The following is a 24252-nucleotide window of genomic DNA, read 5'->3' as shown; positions in this document are numbered from 1 at the left end:
CCTCTCTCACGTCTGTTTTTAGTTCCCACGACTACTGCTGCCCTGTTCCCCTCAACCCACCCCCCGTGCCAGGGTAGGGCCTTAGGGCCTGGAGATTTCTTCTGAGCAGGCCACCGCTCCCACCTTTGTGAATTCCCCGTTGACACCCCATTTGGAGAGATGCCGAAGGGACCTCAGAGCTCCAACACAGCCACAGCTGGAGAAGTTCCAATCCAAGCCTTTCATTATATAATGGGTGGAAGCTGAGGCCCAGAAAGGAAAGGAGGCTGGGTGGAGGGGCCCACATAGTGAGGCCACGGCAGAGCCAGCTGAAGAGCCAGCCAGCACCTTCCGCCCTGTACTAGGGGTGGAGAGTGCGGGTCCTGTGTGGGCACAGCCTAGGCGGGGTGGGTGGTGGGGTTCATTTATTTGCCCCAGTGTTTCTTGAGCATCTATGTTCTAGGCACTGGGGCTATGGTGGGGCATGAGACAGACAAAATGCCTGTCCTCCTGGAGTTCACAGTCTAGCAGGAGACACTATAAATAAAGAGACACATCGTACACCGTATCAGACGGCTGTGGTCAATCAGCGGGAAGGGGCATCCATCAGAAGACTTGCAGGAGGCAGTGGGGGGAGGCCACCTGGAGGCCAGCAAGTGTTCATGCGTGGAGGAGAGGGAGGGGGGGAGGGGGAGAGAGACAGTGGGCGAGAGAGGAGGGTGGGGAGGGGGAAGGGGAGAGGGGAAGGGGAGAGGGGAGCGGGGGCTGTGGTGCAGGGGCTGCAGGGGTGAGGAGTAGGGGAGCAGTTAGGAGCCTGATGCCTCATCCAGGAGCTACTGGGTCACAGGTGAATCCAAGGGTCTTTGGCCCTTGAACTTAGGAGCTGTCAATGAAGGCACCCCTCCCACCCCCCCAAGATTGTGTCTCTAATGGCTTTTTCCGTTCTGGGGCCCAAGAAGGGAGTGAGACTAGGAGGCAGCAGGTGCAGAGAGGAGGGTCCAGAAAACAGGGGGAAAGAAATAAGGGCCCCACAGCTGGGTCCCAGGCCAGGCTGGGCCCCGGGGGCCAGGGGTTGAGGGGCCTCAGGCTCTGGTACCTCGTCATCCAGGGCAGGGCTGGAGTTTTGGAGGAGCGTGAGATGGATTTTAAGAATAGATTTTGGGGGCTCCCCTGGTGGCGCAGTGGTTAAGAATCTGCCTGCTGATGCAGGGGACACGGGTTCGAGCCCTGGTCCGGGAAGATCCCACATGCCACGGAGCAACTAGGCCCGTACGCTACAACTACCGAGCCTGCGCTCTAGAGCCCACGTGCCACAACTACTGAAGCCCACGTGCCGCAACTACTGAAGCCCGTGCACCTAGAGCCCGTGCTCCGCAACAAGAGAAGCCACCGCAATGAGAAGCCCACGCACCACAACCAAGAGTAGCCCCCGCTCGCCGTAACTAGAGAAAGTCGGTGCACAGCAAGGACCCAACGCAGCCAAAAATAAATAAATAAAATAAATAAATTTATTAAAAAAAAAAAAAAGAATGGATTTTGGAGGAGCGTGAGAAGAGGGGAAGAGGCCAAGAATGGGCCTTGCTGGGTGGCGAGGGGCCCTGGGGCCGGGGCCAGGTCAGCTGGTGCGGGGACAACCTCTCTGTAACAGGCTTCCCGTCTGGAGGTGATGAGATAGATTCCCACAGGAAGACGCAGAGCTAGGCCAGGACACACGGGATTCCATTACCCGACGCTGGAAGCCCTGGCTTGCCGTTGGTCTCTGGAGGGGAGCTGGTTGGAGGAGGTGACCTCTAAGCCTTCTCCCACTCAGATACCCTCAGGTCCCTGACCACCCCCAGCTGGGCTGAGGGACGAGGGCTGCTCCTCCTCCACTGCAGCCTCCCTCTCCCTTTCCTCCTTCGTGACCAAGAATAAGCACCCCCTCCCTTCACTGCTGACCACACAGCCAGCCTTGGTGGGGGGGGGGGGTTGGTATTACTGTCACTATGGCAACAGCAGGCAGCTTGTGTCAGCAGGGGGTGTGTGGACACGAACCTGTTCTCTTTGGTTCCCACGCAGGCAGGCTGGGGGGATCTAAGATCCAAGCTGTGCCCTCCTCCTCCCCTCCCCCTTTCAGGCTCAGGGCTCTCACAAGTCTGAACTGCCCCTCCCCCCCAACTACACCCTCAAGGCAACGTTCAGTGAATAATGTGGCAGCAGAACCAGGAAGTCCAGCTCTTTTCTAGAGAGTAGGGGAGACTGGGCCTCTCCAACCCCCCGCTGCAGGCACACGACCCTCCCCCCGGCCCCCCCCCGCCCCCCACCGTCCCTCTGACCCCGCAGTAATAAACCTGGCCAGTGGGGGCCAGAACGGGCACAGCTTGTCCAGGCCCCTGCACCTGGAGGCCAGAGCAGGTGCTGTCAGCGCTCGACTTACAGCAAGGTCACTGCTGGCCAGTCACCCCAGGAGGGGGCAGCCCCGCCCCTGGAACTGGCCCCTGCGTCCTGGAGGCCGAGGCCAATGAGCTGCGCGCGTGTGCTCCTGAGAGCGTCCGATTCTGAGCAGTTTCACTCCCCTGCCCCCGCCAGCCCCCGCCCTGCACCCTCTGCAGACCCCTTCTCTGGAGAAGGTGCTCTAAGCTCCTGGTGCCCAGCCAGGCTGGCTCCTGACACAGCTCCGCCAGAGACGATGGGGGCTACCAGCAGCCCCCAGCCCTACTTTCACTCACTCCCGAGTCCCTGCATTGGGTACAACAACGTACGCACACACACGAGCACACGCGCGTGCACACACACTTCACCGCGGCCGACCAGGGCTGGGGAAGGCTCCATGGCTGAAGGTTTGGGCCACCACCTGACTTCTAGGTCCCTTAGCACAGACCATATGCACGTTCACTGAATGCCTGCAGGCGCCGCCGTGGGCCACACGACAATCCTATAAGCGGGGTATTTCTCCCGTCGCACGGATGAGGATGCTGAGGCACAGAGAGGGGTTATGGGACCTGTCAGAACCCGGGGTCACTTCTCTGCCTCTTGGGCTGCACGGCCAGCTTTCCCTCTGACAGTCATCCAACCTCTGGAACAGGGGCGGGGTGGGGTCTGCAGCACGCTGTCCCACCCTGTCTCCACATGCTGCTCTGTATCCCTGATGGGCTGTCCCTCTGGCCCCCTGTTTAGATTTGGCACCTGGGAGGGAGCCAGGGGCTAAAAATACTCTCCATGTGTTTAGATGATTCTTAGAAAATAAACTTCCCCGTCTTGGCTCTCAGTGTGCACACTTGCTGGCCCCGGTTCCTGTGGCTCTGATCTGACAGTGTTGGGAGGGGGATAAGGGAAGCAGGGGGTGGGGGGAGTAGTAGGGTCTGTAGGGGCCCAGAGTCAAGCGTGGTGGTGGTGGACGTGCCCAGGCGCACATGTAAGTGTAAAGGCTGCTGTGTCACAAAACTCCAGGGGCTGCCTGTACGGAGACCGCATTGTGAACGCTGCCCCGGCGTGGTGGGCCCTGAGGCTCCGTGCTTCTGAGTGGGTTAGGGGTGGGAAGAGGCAGGGAAGCTGGTAACCTTGCAGGGATGGAAATGTGGCTTCCCTGCTACGGGCCTCTTTATCCCCCTGCAAAATGGGCTAAGGCTGGCCCTTCTATCTAACGGGGCCTAGCTGTCCTCAGGCTCCTGCTGGTGACCTTGGCAGGAAGGCCAGGCCCGTGTCTGTGGGTGGGACGCTGCTCCTGCACCTTGCATTGCACGAGTTCTAGCGGCTCTGCTTGTTTATCTGAATAGGGACAAAGGCATTATCTCCTCTAGGGACCAAGGACATGTTCCTGGCCCCCCTGTGCCCAGGGAGGGGCTTCCTCTGGAGGGAGTGACAGGACAGACAAGTCACAAGCCAGTTCCTTCCTCAGAGCCCTAGTCCCAGCTGAGACTGGACTCATATTCCGAGTGTTGCTGCTGCAAAGCCTGGGAGGGTGGGGATAGGCACAGGGGCCCGGGAAGGGACGTGGGTACATGGAACAAGATTTTTCTTTCAACAAGATCGAGTCTTTCAACAAACACTATTATTTCCTCTGTGCCAGAGACTGATGATTCAGGGAGAAAAAGGCCCATCTGTGCCTTTTCCCACGGGACTCCCAACCGGAGGGCCTACAAAACATAGGCCGTGAGGGGGGCACAGGGGCCCCAGACCTGGCGTTTGCGTCCCTTTCCCCTGCTGACTAGCTCGGTGAGGTGACTTTGGTAATTTAATTCACCATTCTGAGCCTGTTTCCTCATCTGTAAAATGGGGACCGGGACGGCATTTACCTCATAGGGTTGCTGTAAAGATGAAACAAGGTGCCTGGCCAGGAGGATGTATTCAATAATTTGTAGTTACTATTATGATTCTTTTTACTAGAGAGAGAGCACTGAAGGATGGGTAAGGCCTACAGATGGGGAAACACTGGCTGCTTCTGGGGATGGAGATAGGGAAGGGTGGGCAGAGGCTGGAATTCCGAGGAGCGATGCATTGGTTTGCCTCTGGGGTCAGCAGCTGATGTTTGGTGGGGTAGCAGGGCTGCTCCTACCCAAGGGGGGACCCTCCCATCCCCAACACACTCACGGGGACTGCCGCTCTGCTCAGACACGCAGGGGCGTCCCCCCAGCCCTCCGCCCCACCCCACCCATGCACAGAGCCGTCCACTGAGCCAGACCTCCCAGCCCGACCTCGGCCCAGCGTTGCCTAGGGTCCCTCAGGACATCATCAGGGGGAGCCAAGGGGGCCAGTGGAGGCCCAGGCTGCCTGCAGCTCTCCTGTCCCTGCTTTGCTAGGTGGGGTCAGGGTGGGAGTCTGCTTTGCTGCTGTGGGATTGACTGGGCTGGGGATTGGGCTCCTACTTCACCTTCCTCCAGCCCTTCCCCTCCCTCTTGCCAAGGAGCCGCGAACTCACGCACGCGCCCTCTGGTCCGTGCCTCTCTCCAGCATGGGCTCCGTCCCTGCTGTCTGCCAGCGGGCCTCTCCTATTCGCGTTTGCTGCAGGCTTCCCCCAGCACATGGTCTGGGCTGCCGGACAGTATAAACAACAAATAAACAGAAAAACAAGTAAATTTTAGTATAACTATATCCCTCCCAAGTTGCATGGGGCACACTTACACTAAAACATTACCTGTTGTTTATCTGAGATTTACATTGCACCGAGGGGTCGTGTATTTGGATTTACTGAATCTGATGGCCCTACCCTCATCCCACCTACGCCAGGGAAACTGAGGTACAGAGAGAAGGGTGGGCAAAAGAAGGGACTAGAGGCTGAGACCACCACCCCTTCCTCCTCCTGGTCCTTCTCCTTCTCCCTCCGGCTGGCCACACCTCCCAGGAACTGCTAGCCAACTGGTTTTCCCTCCCGGAATAGAAGATTCTGGTGTATCGGGCTCCCCATGGGGAGGGCAGCTGGGCCCGCCTCAGAAGGGAGCTGGAGCAGGCCCTTCTGCCAGTGGATTTCCTCCCCACTGTTTTCCAAAGAAATGGGAGAGGCCGGTGCCAAGGACATCTCTTTATCTCCCTTTCCTGGTCTCTGCCCGAGCCCCCCTCGCTGCGCTGGATGTGCCGGGGCTCCCTTCCTGCAGTCGGGCTCCCGCCCATCATCCCAGCCACCTCTCGCGGAAGGGAGCCCCCAGGGAGCGCCTGGCGGCTGTCCCAGGAGGGGTCTGAAGGGGCCTGATGCCAGGATTTTATTTACAAACTGAGGAGAGTCTCAAGAGGTGCAGGACCCCGACGGGGTTGAAACGCCCGTCCACGTCACAGCCTGGGGTGCAGGCAGAGAAGGATCGAGACACCAGCAGACAACTGAGTCCGGTCTGTTCAAATCAGATGCTCTTCCTCTAACTCCTTTCACCTTGTAATCTCCCCATCTGTTTAACGACCTTTAGCTCTCACTATTTGCACTCCTGCACTGTTATGCAAGGCCGTTTGTAAGGTAATTTACACCTACTATCTCATCTCATCCTGACAGCAACCTTTAGAACGTAAACTCCCACTGGAACAGCTGCTTCAGGACAGTGGGGATTTTCATCTGTTTTGTTTCCTGCTCGAGGTGGGCATGGTGATGCATGGCTCAGAGCCCCCTTCAAGGAATGGTGTGTCCCAGCTCCGGGTGCTGTGGCGTGCGGACCTCTTCAGCCATTGGCCTCTCCAGGAAGGGGAGGCTTCTTTGCTCAAGGTCACACTCCTCTCTGCAGACCCCCAGCCATTGACTGACCAACAGGGGAAAAAGTGGGATAAAGGGCCGGCCCCATTTAGGGTGACCCCAAAGGGCCATTCCAGCATCAGAGCTCTCGGTGGGGCCAGTTGAGGTTAGCACTGGGCCCTCATGGCTGCTGCATTTCTCTCCCCAGTCCTGCTTCCGTCTCTTCCCTCCCACAGTTGCTGGTCCTCAAGGTACTCCTTAATAAACATCCTGCACACGCAACGCCATCAGCTTCTCAGGAAGCCAACCCCAAGGGCATCAAGTGTCCGAACAGTACAGAGCACACGGTGGGCTCTCAATCAATACTCACTTGGAAGTACCCTGGGGCAGGCATTGCTGCTCCTGACTCTATACAAATAAAGGTATAATCAGAGCAGCTAACGTTTACTCAGGTGAAACTATTTGACATGCTCTCTATCTCAATCCTTAGAATGAGCTTCTGAGATGGGCATGTCCTCCACTTTCAGATGAAGAGACGAGACAGAGGACCCAGAGCTGACAAGTAGGAGAGCAGTAGTAGGATTTGGACCCAGACCATCTGATACTCAAGCCTACCCTCTTACCATCCCTTTTCGGAAGGAAACCAAGGCTTAGCAAGGTAAAGGATCTCGCCCCTTGCCAGCCAATGAGTGGCCACCCGATCTACAAGCCCCACAGTCCCTGCTTGAACTGAGTGCTGCTGGCCTGAAAGTGCTTCTAAGGAGTCCTCAGAGGGAAGCTTGGATTTAGAAACCACCAGTCTGGCCAGAGATGCTGGGGACACATGCTGTTCCCTAGATCTTCACTGCTCTCCCTGCCCTTCCCCTGCTTGTGGCTTGTCTCATGAGGTCCACACAGCAGCCAAAACCTGGCTTAAAAGTTAACTCCTTTGTGAAAGCTTCCCCGATCCCTGCTCCCCTCCTTCTCCACCAAGACCCCCTAAGGGAAGACTGGAGGATCCCGTCCGAGCTGTCGGAGGATGGAAGTGCCAGGCCAGGGTTGGCCACGTGGAGGCGGGGGGCGGGAGGGAGGCAGGCAACAAATGTCAGGGTGAGTGAATAAAGGGAAAGATGACAGTAAAGCACAGAATTAGGCACCAGTCCAGGGCTGGGACTAAATATTTACCTTGCCCATCGGGCAATCCTGAGAGATAATCCTTGTTTTCTGAGCTCTATTTATGCAGATTTTCCTTCAGTAACTGACACAATCAACCTGGTTTTGTTATAGTTTGAACAGCTGTTTCCACACGTGGGGCCAGGGCATAAGAGGTGCTTTATTTATTTTATTTATTTATTTTGGCTGTGTTGGGTCTTCGTTGCTGCGCGCGGGCTTTCTCTAGTTGTGGCGAGCGGGGGCTACTCTTTGTTGTGGTGCGCCGACTTCTCGTTGCGGTGGCTTCTCTTGTTATGGAGCACGGGCTGTAGGCACGCGGGCTTCAGTAGTTGTGGCACGCAAGCTCAGTAGTTGTGGCGCACGGACTTAGTTGCTCTACAGCATCTGGGATCTTCCCGGACCAGGGCTCAAACCTGTGTCCCCTGCATTGGCAGGCAGATTCTTAACCACTGCGCCACCAGGGACGCCCTGTACGAGGTGCTTAATCCTTGGCTTCCGCTGTGCACCAGCATCATGTGTTCTCCCCAGTGAATCCGCTTCCCCATCCTTGGGCCCTAAGTCCCTTTGCCCCTCCATCCTGCAGGCCTGGCCAGGCTCCACAAGGCTGCAGGTCAAATTGGGGTTTCACTCTAGTTTAAGCTGTGGCTTCACATGCAATCAAGGGTCGAGTCACACTGGGGCTGCTTGGAGGGTCATAAGACCCTCCACGGGTGCTGGGACTATTGCCCGAGTGGCCTCCCGGGAGGCACCTCTCCTAAGGGAGAGGCGTTGGGTGTGACATGCTGGGTCCACATGAAGCCTCAGAGTTGTAGGGGTGAAGGGATGCGGAGTTTGGAGTGGCATCTCTCAGTCAGCCTCTGGGGTTCACACTGGAGTCATAAGGGGGATGGAAGTGGCTTATAAAAACCGGAAGAGCAATTTTACCCAAATACTAACGTGGGGGACAGCAGCTCTGCTGTGGGAACACTCTAGCAGAGTAAAAGGGCCCAGCGGGGGACTCCGATCCTGGTGCCCAGTCTGTGGGGGGAGGCAGTGGTGGTGTTGGATTAGGGGCGCCTAAAAGATCAGGGGGTCCTGCCCAGCGGATACCACATGACAGCTGAAAGGACTAGTTCAAAACACATTTAGATACCCTCCGGAGGCTGCATCAATGTGTAGACGGAGAGTGGGATTTTTGCAGGAGTAAGAGTGAGATCCATTGAAACCTGTGTATTCAGAGAGTGACCTTCACTGAAGCCCAAGGTTGCTTTGGCCAGGCCAGCACAGTCGGCACAGAAGCTGGTTCACAGATGCTGTCCGTGGAATTTGGTGACGGTTCAAGTTCAGGGAGCAGGATGAGGCTGGTCTGCGCTCTAGATGAGGAAACGGTTGCCTCAACAAATACCCATGCAAGCAGGATTAGATGAAACGTTTCGTTCAAGCCTTTGCCGGGCGCTGTGGCCATGCTGCCACTTCCAGGACATTCCCTTTCTTTTCTAATCAGTCAGGGAGTTTAGATTTCCCTCTACATTTATACTGCTTATGTTCCCAGAGTCCAGATTAGGCATACTTTCTCTCTCCTGACGTATATGAGTTTTGGATTGAGGCTTGACATTTCATTATCATCAAAGGGGAGAGATGAGAAAACCAAAGCTGGGCTCATAAACCCTGGGGAAAAAGACAATGGGCTGCTTCTTTGGGGCTCAGCACAGTCAGAATTGAATGGAAGGCCGCTGAGGAGTCAGCCTGCTGCGTGATTGGCCCACTCTGCGGGCTGGATGGACATGTGGTATCTGGTTTAGAAGCCCAGGCTTACGGGCGCAAACACCTAGTTATAAATGGTCAGGCTCGATTGTTCTCCCTCCCTTCCCAGGAAAGGCCAGGAAGGAAAAGGCCTCAGCTGAAGGGAGGAGGCATTGTACTTGGTAGGTCAGGCATCTCAGGTAGCCCGTCTGGCAGGGGGCCCGTGGGGAACATGGGATTCTCACGGCTTCTGTGGCTGATGGCTGCCTTCCTGAAACCAGTTCATTCAATCCTGGTCTTTCCCATCCTGCCTCTGGCACAATCACCTCCCTGCTAAATCCCTGATACTACCAGGCACTCCAAAGTCCAGTTTGGAGCTAGTGGCCTTGACCCGCCCCAGAGTCCTTTCTTTCTCCCTCCCTGCTCCCACTTCCCCTTCAACACCCCTTCCTCCCTCCGTCTGGCTCCTAAAGCCCCTGGGCCCCCAGAGGTGAAGAGAACAAACCTAGGAAGTCGGTCTCCCTCAAGAGTCACTGAATGGCTATTTGCTCCCAAGAGTTTTTCATCTTCCAGGAAGAGGGAGAGGAGGCTGCTTTCAGGACACCTACTTCCTCTCCTCACATAACAATAATACTTTGCATTTGCATAAGCGTTATTGGTTGTAAAAGGGGTTCACGTTCACTTTCTCATTCAGTGATTATCACAATAATCTCACTGATTCTGTTTCCTCATCTATAAAAAGAGATGATAATGCATCCCTCACAGAGCTGCGGTGAGCATTAAAGAATGAACGAAACATGCATAGCTTGGGGTCTGGCAAGCAGTAAATGTCCGTTTAATGGCTAAAAGTGCCCTCTTCAACTTTTCTCCCGATTCCAAGGGCAGAACTATCCTTTATGCCACATAGTAAGTGCTCAATAAACATTTGATGTATGAGTGATAAACTCTGCCCTCTCCCTTTCCCATCTCTCCCAAAGTGAGAGGATGTTTATTTGCAACTCCAAGCCGCAGGGAGTTCTGCAAACAAGGAGTGGCAGCAGTGACTTTCTCCAGCCAGCAAGGTGAAAGGCCACAGGCCCTGGGGCTGGGTCCCTATAGATGCCCTGCCACAGGCTGCTCCAGTAGTCTCTGCAGCGGGGGAGGGAAGTTGACTGGCCTTCACTCTAGTTGGCTGGCTTTTCCTCCCTGCCCAGCCGGATGTACTGAGAGTAGCAAAATGGCTTTGGAAAGGCCCACCCTGCTGGCACGGCGATTTCCAGCAGAAAATGAGAATGCTCTGCTGTTGAAATCGAGCAAGACCCTGTGGACCCTCCTTGGTACAAAAGCCCCTCCATGCCCACCGTTTCTTTTTCTTTCTTTTTTTGGCCGTGCCACGCGGCTTGTGGGACCTCAGTTCCCCCACCAGGGATTGAACCTGGGCCCTCAGCAGTGAAAATGCCAAGTCCTAACCACTGGATTGCCAGGGAATTCCCTGTGCCCCCGGTTTCTTGTTTGTAGAAACAAGCTGTGGTCTCCTAGGCCTTCCCTGAGTTCCAAAGAGCAGATTCAAGCAGTTAGTAATTAAGGAAGAGAGGGAATACAGAAACAAAGGAAAAGCAGTCAAGAAACAATAGTTCAGCTATGAAACAGAGTCCTAGTTCCTCCTGAAGGGATATACAAAAATCTGACACATACCTTTGAATTGTTCTGCAGAAACAAGGACCCACATCTGGTGGAGGAAGGTGACTGCATGCTGACCACAAGCATGTAGACCCCAGGTGGTCGATGTTGTCAGGAAAAGCTTCACCCTGTTACCTCACCACGCACCAGTCAGAGGACTGAGCGTGAGCTGGTCACGCACCCCAAGGCCCCGCCCCTTTATCCCTAAAAGCCTTGCGCCCAGGCCAGCCAGTAAAGCGGATCTGAGACAAACGTACGTTTCCATCTTCTCGGTTGCTACCCTCTCTATCAGTAAACCTTCCTCTGCACCAAACTCCGGTATTTCGGTTTGTTTGGCCTCAGCACCGGGTACTCGAACTTGGGCTCGACAGCACTGTTGCTGGGGACCATCCTCCGGGAGCTCTTCAGGGATCAGCACTGCATCATGATCAACTGTTTTTTTTTTTTTTGTTTTTTATTTTTGGCCGCGCAGCGAGTCTTGCACAGTTCCCCAACCAGGGATTGAACCCGGGGCCACGGCAGTGAAAGTCCCAAGTTCTAACCACTGGCCTGCCAGGGAATTCCCCATGATCGACTTTCTGAATGCTTTAGTGTCCAAGGGGCTTTATTTATATTTTTTAAAACAAATTTAAAAAATTTATTTATTTATCTATATTTGGCTCCGTCGGGTCTTCATTGCTGCGTGCAGTCTTCCTCTAGTTGCAGCGAGTGGGGGCTACTGTTCATTAGACTGTGCAGGCTTCTCATTGCGGTGGCTTCTCTTGCTGTGGAAAACGAGCTCTAGGCGCACGGGCTTCAGTAGTTGTGGCTCGCGGGCTCTAGAGCGCAGGCTCAGTAGTTGTGCACATGGGCTTAGTTGCTCGAGGGCATGTGGGATCTTCCCGGACCAGGGCTCAAACCCGTGTCCTCGGCACTGGCAGGTGGATTCTTAACCACTGCTGCCACCAGGGAAGCCCCCAGGTGCTTTACTGAACATCTGATCCAGAGTTCCCAGAGGCTGCTCAAGCAGCACCCCATCCCCCACCCTCACTTCAACCTGAGCAACTCCAACCTCACCTGCTTCAGCTATGGGTCCTTCAGATAAAATACAGTTGGAGGGGGCTTCCCTGGTGGTGCAGTGGTTCAGAATCTGCCTGCCAATGCAGGGGACATGGGTTCGAGCTCTGGTTCTGGAAGATCCCACATGCCGTGGAGCAGCTAAGCACACGCACCACAACTACTGAGCCTGCGCTCTAGAGCCCACGAGCCACAACTACCAAGCCAGTGCACCTAGAGCCCCTGCTCCGCAACAAGAGAAGCCCCCGCACCACAACAAAGAGTAACCTCCGCTGGCTGCAACTAGAGAAAGCCTGCGTGCAGCCATGAAGACCCAACGCAGTCAAAAAATAAATAAAATAAATAAAATTATACATAAAAATAATACAATTGGAGGAAAGGGTCCTGCCCCAATGTTGTTTCAAAATAAACGTTTAAGACCACTGACATCAGGCAAACCCTTCATGATTCACAATGGAACAGAGGTGCAGGGGAGACAAGTGACCTACTCCAAAGTCATACCGTTCTGCAAGAAGCAGAGCAACATTGCTTTCTGTGGGGTCACCTAAGATGACGGCCCTGAACTAGGGGCTGGAGCAGCCCTGCTGACCATGGGCATCTCCTGATCCATCCTGGGGGGCTCCCTGCTCATCCTCAATACAGAAGGCCCCCTCTCTATAACCCCAGTGAGCGCTGGGGTTTACCATCAGTGCAGAGGATCCCGCCATGAAGAACCGAAGACGCCCGCCCCCGGGGCCTCCAAGGATCTTGGACACGGCCACCAGCCCACTCTCCCTCCTGGTCCTCCTCTCCTGTGTTCTCCGGGCCACACTAGGCGGGCTCCTTTCTCTGGCTTGCCTTCCTTCTCTTTTTCCACAGCCCTTCTAGTTTTCCTCCCATTTCCTGCCTGTTTCCTTTTTTCTTTTTCCTCTACTTCCTTTGATCTTCTTGGAGCACTTGAAGCCTAGTTTCCATCTGCATTCCTCTTGGGCTTGTGGTAAAGTCCAAAGTTCATTATCAAGAGAAATTTCAGCAGAAGTGGATTGTGTATTTGAAAAAGAGAAAGTTAAGTTACAGAAAACACAAATTTGTTTATAACTAAGTGGTCTCAGATTAGTGTGTACTTAATGAAAACCATGGGAAAATGTTTTGCAACCATACCAAAATACTTGGCAATGTGAAACACTTTTATGAGAGCAGGTCTGACCTTCTCAGGCCTTCACAACATGGTTTCTCCTGCTTGTTATCTTCTACTATGCTCCTCGTGCACCTTCAGCTCACCTCAAATGGCCTCCACAGCCTCTGGAACGCACCACCTCGGCTGCCTTTTCTGTTCAGACTGCTACACTGCTCTGCACACTTCTGACAAGAAAATCCTGGTCTTGCTTCACGGCGCTGCTCACTTCCCTTTCCCATATGGTTTTCCCTAAGTACTCTGCCAACAGCTACTGTCTAACGTCCTCAGTCAGCACTTCATCGGAGACAGTTATACCTACCAATCCTCCTTACATGTGTGCATATGCATATCATCTTTCCCTAATTAGACTGGAAGTAATGATTCATTCCCTGGAGCAGTGGTTTCCATAAATGACCAATCTGCAGGACAGTGCCAACTGGCTACAAAAGAATCTCCCCTGAGGAACTTAATAAAATGCAGATTCTGGGGCTTCCCTGGTGGTGCGGTGGTTAAGAATCCGCCTGCCAATGCAGGGGACACGGGTTCGAGCCCTGGTCCAGGAAGATCCCACATGCCGCGGAGCAACTAAACCTGTGCGCCACAACTACTGAGCCTGTGAGCCACAACTACTGAAGCCCACGCGCCTAGAGCCCACGCTCTGCAACAAGAGAAGCCACCGCAATGAGAAGCCTGTGCACCGCAACCAAGAGGCCCGCGCACCGCGATGAAGAGTGGCCCCCGCTCGCCGCAACTAGAGAAAGTCCTTGCACAGCAACTAAGACCCAACACAGCCAAAATAAATAAATAAATAAATTAAAAAAAAAAAAAATGAGTAGCCCCTGCTCGCCCCAACTAGAGAAAGCCCGCGCACAGCAAAGAGGACCCAACACAGCCAAAAATAAATAAAATAAATAAATTTATATTAAAAAATGCAGATTCTTGGACTGCTTGGGAGAAGATGATCTCATAAATCTGGGTGTCAATAGGCACAGAGCACAGATGTAATATGACAATGCGGGTGGGACTCTGGAATCAGCACATTTAACAAGCTCCTAGCTGATTTTGATGATGCTCATGAATGGCCAGGTTGGGAACAGCTGCCCCCAGAGAATCTAGCACAGAGCTCTGTACCTAGAATGTGCTCATATGTTGTTAGCTGTACGCTTCTTGACTGGTAATGAACTTGAGCATAACATTATTGTTATGTTATACCTGTGTTCTGCTTCTCTAAGTGGGGAAAGAATACTATTATTTGAGTACCCAATAGGTGTCAGGGCCTGTGCCTATTTACATTCATTATCTATTCCTTATAATAATCCTTTGAAGTAAAGTGGTATTCTCATTGGGCATGACAAATCTGAGGGTCCAAAGAACTTGTTTTAGTGCACAGTTGATGTAATATAGCAAGACCTAGAATCTCTCCAAGTCCATGACCTTCCTACTGACCAGAGGGCATAATAGTGGTGGCTAGTATCTGGCTTGCAAGTATGTTTTACTTGGACAGGACAATGTTTAAAAATTAAAAAACAAACCTGCCAACATGTCTAAATTGGATATTTTGTATAAATATCTGGATTTCTGGCTTCTCTTTAGGGGGGAAAAAAAAAGGTTTGGTCTAACACTGGGGCCCGCATTCCTGCATGGCAACAAATGGAGCCTTTAGAAGGATGTGTGCCCTACAACTCACCACTATTCCCCATTCTCATCCACAGCTGGACCAGCTTCTCTTACACTCTGTTCCCAACCTGGTCCCTATAGGTCTCTGAGTTTGCAACTCCTGCACTCTTATTTACCACCTTGCTTTCCACTGGTAGGAAGTTTGGCAAACCTAAAGGCAACCTCTTTTTATTGCTCTATCATGTATGGGTCTCTGATCATAGACGTAGGTGTGTTTCTGACCTTCTGATTTCAATACTAAGAAACCTGGTGGTACATCATCAAGGAAAGCTGGGATCTCTGTTCCCTAAGCTGCGCATTATGGCTCTAGCCTAGTAAAATTCTATAGTCAACCTTTAAAATAGTTGGAGAAAATGTGGCCATTCATCTACTTGCTCCAATTCAATGGTATCTACAACTAAGAAAAGAACCCATAAGTGAGCAATGCCACCAAGTGGAAGGGAGATTCCATGTTGAACTGCCTTAGCCAGAGAGGCTGATGACCACTCTCAAGTTACAGGGCCATTCAGGAACCAGAAATAAAATGCCTGCCCATCTCTGTATGCTGTTTCTTTTCAAGATTGTCTTTTATTTTTTTCATTAAAATATTATTTATTTTATATATTATTTACCTTCCATGTGCCAGGAACAATGTTTGAGATACAAAGATGAAGATACTCAAGGTTGTCTTTTAAAATTTTTATTTATTTATTTATTTTTGGCTGTGTTGGGTCTTCATTGCTGCGCAAGGGCTTTTCTCTAGTTGCGGCGAGCGGGGGCCACTCTTCGTCGCGGTGCATGGGCTTCTCATTGCGGTGGCTTCTCTTGTTGCGGAGCACGGGCTCTAGATGCGCGGGCTTCAGTAGTTTTGGCTTGCGGGCTCTACAGAGCAGGCTCAGTAGTTGTGGCGCACGGGCTTAGTTGCTCCGCGGCATGCGGGATCCTCCCAGACCAGGGCTCGAACCCATGTCCCCCGCACTGGCAGGCGGACTCCCAACCTCTGCGCCACCAGGGAAGCCCAAGGTTGTCTTTTAAAAAGCCAGAGACACAGACCGCACTTTGGAAGCCGTGCTTCATTTTCGATGACTTTTCTGATCCTTTTTCTGTTTGTTCGTTTCCTTAAACAAGCTACTGTTGCTGCTGATTCAACATGTTTCATTCTATACATTTTTAATGTGTATTCCTGTTTTTTGGAGAATGTGAGCAGAGAGCTATCAAATTCTTTTAGTGTCAGTACGGCCAGGGAATACAAAAACCTCCTTGTATAGGACTGAACTCATGGGGGAAAGATTTCACATTCATCGAGCACGTCCCAAGAAACTGTGTCAGGCATTTATATACTTCATTTACTTAATATAAGCCCCAGAGGTAGGTATTCTGATTTTAAAGGTAAATAGATAGGACTGAATGTGAAGGACCCACAACTCTAAATCTTCGACTCTTCTCAACACTGTCAACTGCCTCCCTGGAGATCTCCCAGAACGACAACCAGGGACATCCCTGGTTTCTCAGAGCCCCCTAGAAATCCAGGATCATCTCAAGGTATTATACAAATAAGAAGTCGGCCTCTTCTTCACCTTATCTCTTAATCTGCAGGAAAACTATTGCGAAACCTCCTTCATCAATTCTCAGTTCCAAACCAGCAAGCCACCCTTCTCCCCAACCCCTTCAATACCTTCGAAGCAATTTCCTAACAGGGATGTGAACCAAATTTAAATCAATTTATCCGGTCACTGCAGGTATCTTGTTCTACCTTCAACACAGCTTGCATTCCCTCAGAGATAGAACCTCCAACTCTGTAAGTCAGGTAGGTATTATTCAAGTTAGGAGAATTAAAACAGGGTCACAGAGAGGAAGGCTAAAGAATTTGACTTTTTTGTGCTTACTTGTATAGAGGAAAAACAGCACATAGATGCATCCACAGTATTTAATTTGTTTGGATAATAGTTACAGATAAACAGTTACACTCCATATACAATTACCAATACTTTTTTATACAGTTCGTATTTCAGTACATCAACACTATTTTATTTACACTCTATTTATGTACATTAACATCTCTCTAAAGTCAGTGCATTGTCAACAAGTTTTATACAGTAATTTACAAAGTGAATGTAGTTAGTTAATTTAATAAATTTTCTGCTAATCATGAATTAAAAAAATTAATTACAACCAATATAACCAACACAGATCAAACAACATTAGTAGATTGTGCTACCTGCTTAAATAAAACATCTGTAAGGAAATTCTTTAAAATCTTCCACTTTTTCATGGGACTTGTCCAGTTAGGAATGGACAGATTTTATACACTGAAAATCATGAAACTATAAAGTCTGCATTTTGTCTGACTTTATCACATTATACCATTTAGGCCACTCCTTCCTACCTGCGATTATAGTCTTCTTCTGAATAGGGTTTCAACTTAGACAGCCATTTATGACAACCTTTCCAAATGCTCTGAGAAGAACTGGATAGCAACCGACCTCAGATATCAGAACACAAATGCTTAATTACATTGGTACCTACTATCTATGAGGAAGGAAGGGTAATGGAATCTGACAATTAATGAGAATCAGCTTCCAGGGTCCAGATGAATAAAAAAAGACTGAAAAAAAAGTGAAATATTTACTTCGAATACATATTTAAAAACAACACAGGAAAAAAATGTTGCCTGAAATAAATAACATTTATATACTTTTGTTCCAGTCTTGAATTATTGAAGAAAAAAATGAAGTGAGCAAAGAAACATAACTTTTGATGACCACTACTGTGAAATGTAAAAAAATAAAAAATAAAAAGGACAAACACCAAAATAAAAAAAGTATATGGACATGCAAACAAAAGTTTACTTCCTAAAACCACCAATTTCATTAAAAATACTTATACACTATCAATGTTTGGGATGTGTTTTGTTGTTAAATTTAATATGATGGGGGAAAATACCCCAATTAAGTTAATTTATAGCCCTTATAGCCATCAAATATGAACAAGTTCTGAAAAGTTCATTTGCACATATTCTTTCTTTAAAGTGCAAAACAAAGAAACAAAGAACAAACAACCACTAATTTTAAAATACCATCTAGCTTTGTTGCCACTTTCCCTCTCAGAAGCTCTCTGTGCAACAGTGCATGTAAAGATGGTGCAAATTTTGGCAACTCCCCTCCCACACTCAGCAGTGGTGGTAAACATTTTTGAGGGCTCTTGAAGTATCCTCAAAGTAGGCCGCCTCTATCTGGAGGGCTATTTTATTTTAGCTGGATCTCCCAGGATGCTTTTTTTTTTTTTTTTTTCTGCAGGGTCTCCCAACCAAGGCCCTGGGTAGAAGGTACGCAACTCTTAAGAGATTCTCCCTTTCAGACTTACCACTTATATATGCCTCTGCTACCACCAGCGATTGGTTGTGTCTCAAACACAAACACAACAACAAAAACAAAAAGCAATAAAGACATAGAAAGAGTGGGAAAATGGTTTAAAAAGTAAATCGAAAAATCTGTGTCCGTGCTGTAAGAATCCTTCGCACACCCTTTGTGATCTTGCTTTCTCCATCGTGTCAGTCACTACAGTGGAATAAAACTTCAGGAAAAAGGAGGTAGCATATCATGTCGTCCCCAGACAACACTACAATTTTTTGTTTTACTTTGACTCCAAGGAAATTCTTAGTATTTTGTTATGATTATTGGTAAACTATACTTGCTACATGTTTGTTCATATCTGGACAAGCACAACTTAGTTCTTATTTGGTCCCAGGGGGCTGGTGCCAAACCCTTTTGTTTACAGGCTAATGGTGGGCTCTGCCTGAAAGTTCTCTACCAGGGAGCTCGTGTGAGACACTTCCAAACAAAATTATTACTACTGTTATGTTAACTGCTATTTTAATTAGGATTTTTATTTTGTGCTTCAGGGTCACAGGATAAAATAACTACACATTTAGCTTGCCTTTCAGCGACGCTTTTGCCCATTGTCAGCTACGGGGAGTCATCTCCCTCATCACAGCCTGTCTAGCAGCCAGAGTGGTAGCTTTACTGTAACACACAGTACTTTTTGTAATCAGACTCAAAGTCCTCGTCCATGCTGCTTGTGTCTGCCATCTTTTTGCCGTCAATCTTTGGCAGAAATTGTGCATAGTCTATCCCCTGCTGCTCATAGAAAAGAATGTAGGCAGAGTCGGTGTCAATTTCATCAGGGTGAAGTTCCTGAAGGAGCAAGAAAGGCTTTAACTAAAAAGCCATCACTATGCTGGCTCTTAATCCTCACCAGGGAAGGGAGGACCAACACTCTTTAATTACTAAACCTGATTGCTTCCAATCAGCTTAATATTTTGGCTGTCTCATACCTGCCCCTAAAATAAGACCCATTATTTTCAATGTTTGTTTTGGGGAAATATTCATACCATAGACAAGTCAAAAGGATGACAAAAAATGAAACAAAACAACCCATCAAATTCTACTAGCTCAAAAGATAAGAAATTTTTCTTATAACCAATACCTTCTTCCTCTTCACTGTTTTCATTCTCTGCTCTGCATAACCGCCCCCACCCCAACCAGGGATCAAACCTGGGCCCTCACAGTGAAGGCGTCGAGTCCCAGCCACTGGAGTGCCAGGGAATTCCCTGCATATCACTTTTATTCCTTTATACTGAAGGCATCTATATACTGATTCTCCCTTAGAGGAATTTCTTTTTTCTTTTTTCCTGATTCTAATAGCAATAACTATTTCCTATTCAGGAGAAAGTCCATTATTTCAACAAATGCCCTCCAGTTCTGTTGACATTTGTTTCTTTTATTCAAAGATTGGGGATATTTACCTTACAGCTGCTGTCATTGTAACAGTACCACCTGCTGTTTGGATTTTTGGCATAAGTGACGTAATGGCCCCCGCCCAGAATTCCTGAATGGCACTATAAGAGAGAAGAAAGTGGAGGTATATTAGTAGCTGACAGGGCACAGTACTAGGATCCAATCAGGAAAACACTTTTGGGAAAAAAAAGTGTTTTCCTTCTTCCAAAAACAAATCAAAGAGGAAAACTGAAAATTTTAAAACTCTGAATCTTACCATTTTATTGCTGTAATTATTTTTGGAAAGCAAAAATTCCTTAGAAACACACAGTTGTGAATGACTTGAACCTGTGACTCCGGTTATAATGATTACACGACTGTTCCCTTTATTACACTGTGAGCATCTTGGATTCTACCCAAAAGGCCAAGATATCTACTGCTAACTTTGTCTATCACCAAGCTCAATGCCCAGCAAATAAGCAGGCCCTGAAAAAATGATGAATGAATGAATGAATGAATGAATGAAGATGAGCAAACAAACCACTGAAAGTGCAGATCATTCTGAATACATACAACAAACCACTTACCGAAATTGCATATAGATTATAAATAGGCTTAACATGAATATCTTCTCTTTGGTCATCGGTGCTGTCTTCTTCACTGTGGTTTTCAAACTGACCATTGCTGTAGCCATTGCCACATGCCTCATGCTCATAAAGGAAGCCGTTGGCCAAAGCTACTTCATGGTCCTGCGGGGTGACCAGCTCAGGCTGGCTGCCCCCCAGCATGTGCCCTCGGCTCAAGGCATCAGCCAGCTCACAAACTTGCCCAGCCCCGTTCTCTTTGCTGGCATCCAAGTTCTCCTTACTACTTGACAGTTTATTTTTGCTGCCGATCTGGGGTAGCCGGAGCCTCCCTTTGCTCCTCCCTATAGTCCGAGGGCTGCTGTTAGGGCTGCTGTTTTTGCTGGAGGGACAGCTGGTTCCACTTTTTCTTGATGAAGAAGGTGAACCTGTGAAAGGGAAGAAAAGATAAATCCAAATGCCACAAGTTAAACCAGCTACCAAATGCTAACTATGAAGTCAACTTCACAAGTGTACACATAAAGGTAAAGACAGGGGTGTCCTGACTGGCTACGCTTTATTCCTATTATGTGGACAGTAGGTTACATTCTTGTCTTCCTCAACGCCAACCCCCTCAAGGCAGCAATGTCCTGAAAATGTGAAGTACAACTAAGTACAGACTTAGAAAATAGCAGAAAGATGATTTAGGACAGATTCAGTTCAAAACAATATTAGACTAAGGAGTTTTACAAATACATATTCTTCTTCTTTGTAAAATTAGATTAAAAAATACGATCACTAATTATCAAGCACTTACTATTGCTAGGCATGATATTGGGAACTCTATTATCTCTACCTCTCACAACAATCCTGTAAAGTAGCAGGCCATAAACAGCTCCCGACCCCCTTATATACCCTTAAGAATTGTTGAGGACCTCTAGAACTTTTGTTTATGTAAATTCTATCTATCAATATTTACCATACTAGAAATTAAAACTGAGGAATTTGAAAAACACAATACACAAGCATATATTTTTCTTTCTTTCTTTAATTAATTAATTAATTAATCTTTGGCTGCGTTGGGTCTTTGTTGCTGCACGCAGGCTTTCTCTAGTTGCGGTAAGTGGGGGCTACTCTTCTTTGCGGTGTGCTGGCTTCTTATTGCGGTGGCTTCTCTTGTTGCAGAGCACAGGCTCTAGGCACGCGGGCTTCAGTAGTTGTGGCATGCGGGCTCAGTAATTGTGGCTCTCGGGCTCTAGAGCGCAGGCTCAGTAGTTGTGGTGCATGGGCTTAGTTGCTCCTTGGCATGTGGGATCTTCCCGGACCAGGGCTCGAACCCGTGTCCCCTGCACTGGCAGACGGATTCCTAACCACTGCACCACCAGGGAAGTCCCACACAAGCATATGTTTCACTGACAATATCACACGTATCGTTGGCTTTGACTCCGCTTGTGAGAGAATGAGAGTGGAAAGGCAAATACTTAGTATTTTTTCCTTTTTCTTTTTTTTTTGCCTTGCTGCGTGAATTGTGGGATCTTAGTTTCCTGACCAGGGATTGAACCTTAGCCCACAGCAGAGAAAGCGCTGAGTCCTAACAACTGGACCGCCAGGGAACCCCCAAATACTTAGTATTTTTATGAAAATAGTTCTGATCCTCCAGAAGGGGTCTCAGGGACTCTCTAGGGGTTCCCAGACTATATTTTGAGAACCCCTGCTGTAAGGGAACAAGGATGACAACTATCATTCATGATCACCAAATGTCAGGCTCTATGTAAAGTTCTTTACTCTTTTTCTTTTTTTAAATGTTTTGTTTGTTTTTTGGTTTTTTTTTGGCTACGCAGTACGGCATGTGGGATCTTAGTTCCCTAACCAGGGACTGAACCCATGCCCCCTGCACTGGAAGCACTGTCTTAACAACTGGACCCAGGGAAGTCCTAAAGTGCTTTACTCTTGATGTATCAATTTCTCACTCTGTGAATTTAGTATTATCTTCATTTTATGAATGAGAAAATAGATTTAGCGAGGCTGTACTTCTTGCTAAAAGTCACATTTCAGACAGGTTCCTTGTACAACCAAGCTGTTGCTCCAGAGTGGAAAACAGGGAAACACGCAGCCTAGAGGGATCCCTGGAGAGCCCCTTGCAGAGTGCCGTCTGGGCTCCGTGAAGTCCCCCAGGCCTCCTCACCTTTAGGGCTACTGATGACATTGGCGCTCAGCGAGGATGGGCTCTTGCTCAGGAGCGTGTTGTCTTCCCCAGCTGAGTTCTGAGCATCCACTTTCTTCACCTCTCCTGCCGGGACCCTGGGCTCAGAGAGGTCGTCCCCCTGGGGTGTGAGTGGCTTACGCTGACAGAGAGCTGGGTCTCTCGGCACCAAAAAAGCACTAGGGTCAAAACTCTCACGAGGAAATTTAACAATTTTCTGTGATTTTATCCATCGCCCATTTACAAATTGAAATCGTTTAAGATGAATAATCTGGAGAAGAATAGAAAACAGTTGCATTAAAGAGTTCTGAAGATACAAAATACACATTAAAAAACCCCAAGTCTAATACACGTAAATGTTCCAAAAATATAACTTTTTTTCCCCCAAAAGAATACATTTTATGATGTAACATAGTTAACAGTCAGCCCACTGCCCTTTAGCTATATGACTAACATGGTAATCCTCCTAATTTCCTTCAGTATCCTAGGAGCCTACACTTGCATGTTCTCTGGGCTTGTGACGCACGCCGACCTTTACCTCTCTCCAATATCATAGAAGGTCCATTCATAAACACACTCATGAGGATAGAATACTATATACTGAATGTTTTGAAGAAAAATGGAGGCGTTTTTTACAGATGAAACTTACCCAATCTCCAATAGGAGGCCTCTTCCTTCTTACCACATCCTTTGGTTGCTACCATGGAGTTTCACTGTCCTGAAGAGCATAAGAATCTCCCTTCTCTTTTTTGGCTTCTCTTCTTCTTTTCAAGAGCAATGAATTCCTCTAGCCTTACGCAGTGTGATTATGCTCTCTACTGTGGGCACAGATATTTGGGTGGCTCCCTCTACCCTAAATGCTTAATAATTTACTGTTTATATAAAGAGAACCCCTCTGTAAGGGGCAGGCTGGTGTGTGGATTTAACAGAAGCCCACCAAGCTCTCAACATAACATCTACTCCTCATTATTCTTTAAAGACCTCAAAAACATAGTTTTGCAAAAGCCAATACTTCATGATATGTTTTATGTGATGGTTATATGAGTATATATAATTGTCAAACTCATCAAACTAGACATTTAACATCTATGAATTTAATTCCATGTTAACTATACCTCAATTTAAAAAAAAAAACTTCCCCCTTTCCACCTACCTGTTCCCAAGCCTGTCCCTGTGCTCTGCTTCCCATCCCTGGAGCTAGCTAATCACCATTAGTAATTTCTTGTGCATCCTTCCCTGGGAAGTTGTTCTGGTCTACATTCACAGTCTCACAGAGTAGTAGGAAGAAGATATGAATAAAAAAATACACACAAGGTCTGGTTAAAATACACCAGTGCCTTACATTTGATATGATTTCCTCCCTTAAGGAAAAAACTTTCTTAAATGAATAGGAAGAATTGACACCTCAAACTTTCTTGACAAGCAACAGGAGAGTCTCCTAATCCATGAATGGAGAAGGCAGAAGTACATCAAATCAGAAAGAATACGTAAGCCCCAGTGCACTTGTGCCTACACATTTAATTCAGCAGCGTGTTGTGGCCATGTGCTGAAGCACAGCGGGATCGGAGGTTCAGCCTCTGTTCTCTTCTGTAGTCCATAAAGCACAAGCCTAAAGCTTCCTCTCTCCCTAGAGCCCGAAGTGCTTTCACCTTTTCCTGAAGTTCAAATTCACCAGGTTGTACCACTCGTGGCACTTCTCATATATTGCACTTAATGCAGTTACTGATCTATATGACTTCTCTCCCCTTCTAGGCTGTATGCTCTTTAGGATACAAAACTAGCAAATATCTGTAGTACCATTCATCTCTGTGTGCAACAGCAAATGTGTTTTAAACACTGCTGCAGGAAGGGTCTTATTCTCAAAAACTCTTATTTGTTCCCCACTTCTTTCCTTCAAGCTAGACTCTTGCTCTCTCAGAGGTGGGACTGTAACATACCAGAATGGGGGGGAGCCTCCAGAGATCTAGCTTCTTGGTTGCCAAGCAGTGGGTCTTACACTTGGAGCAGTAGTACATCTCATTTTCCCCTAGCTCCTCCTCACTGGTGAAAGCACGCAGACAGCTGTCCAGGTTGATGGGCTCAGCTTGCGCTCGCCGACTCTGCTCCACACTCTCGTGCTCATCTACGACCTGCAGGTGGAGGGAACAGGAGGCATGGGAGAAGGGGTGGGAGGGAGGCAGTTGAAAATGGTCACCTGCTAT

The 24252-nt window shown here is 48.8% G+C and overlaps 1 protein-coding gene across 1 annotated transcript in view; it reads right to left on the bottom strand.

Annotated features, from left to right (window-relative positions):
• Positions 1-18529: 18529 nt before the first annotated feature.
• The window catches only part of USP32 (ubiquitin specific peptidase 32), a 189546-nt gene continuing 183823 nt past the window's right edge, over positions 18530-24252 (bottom strand). The window contains exons 30-34 of the mRNA XM_036836787.1: positions 23989-24180; positions 22034-22322; positions 19873-20297; positions 19315-19407; positions 18530-18703 (exon numbers count right to left, since the gene is read on the bottom strand). Of these exons, the coding sequence (XP_036692682.1) occupies positions 18530-18703; positions 19315-19407; positions 19873-20297; positions 22034-22322; positions 23989-24180 (1173 nt within the window). The remainder of the gene's footprint in view (positions 18704-19314; positions 19408-19872; positions 20298-22033; positions 22323-23988; positions 24181-24252) is intronic.

Source organism: Balaenoptera musculus, chromosome 20 (assembly GCF_009873245.2).
Source record: "Balaenoptera musculus isolate JJ_BM4_2016_0621 chromosome 20, mBalMus1.pri.v3, whole genome shotgun sequence".
NCBI lineage: Eukaryota > Metazoa > Chordata > Mammalia > Artiodactyla > Balaenopteridae > Balaenoptera > Balaenoptera musculus.
Note: the sequence above shows the minus strand (reverse complement) of the source record. Positions and strands in the feature narration are given on the sequence as shown.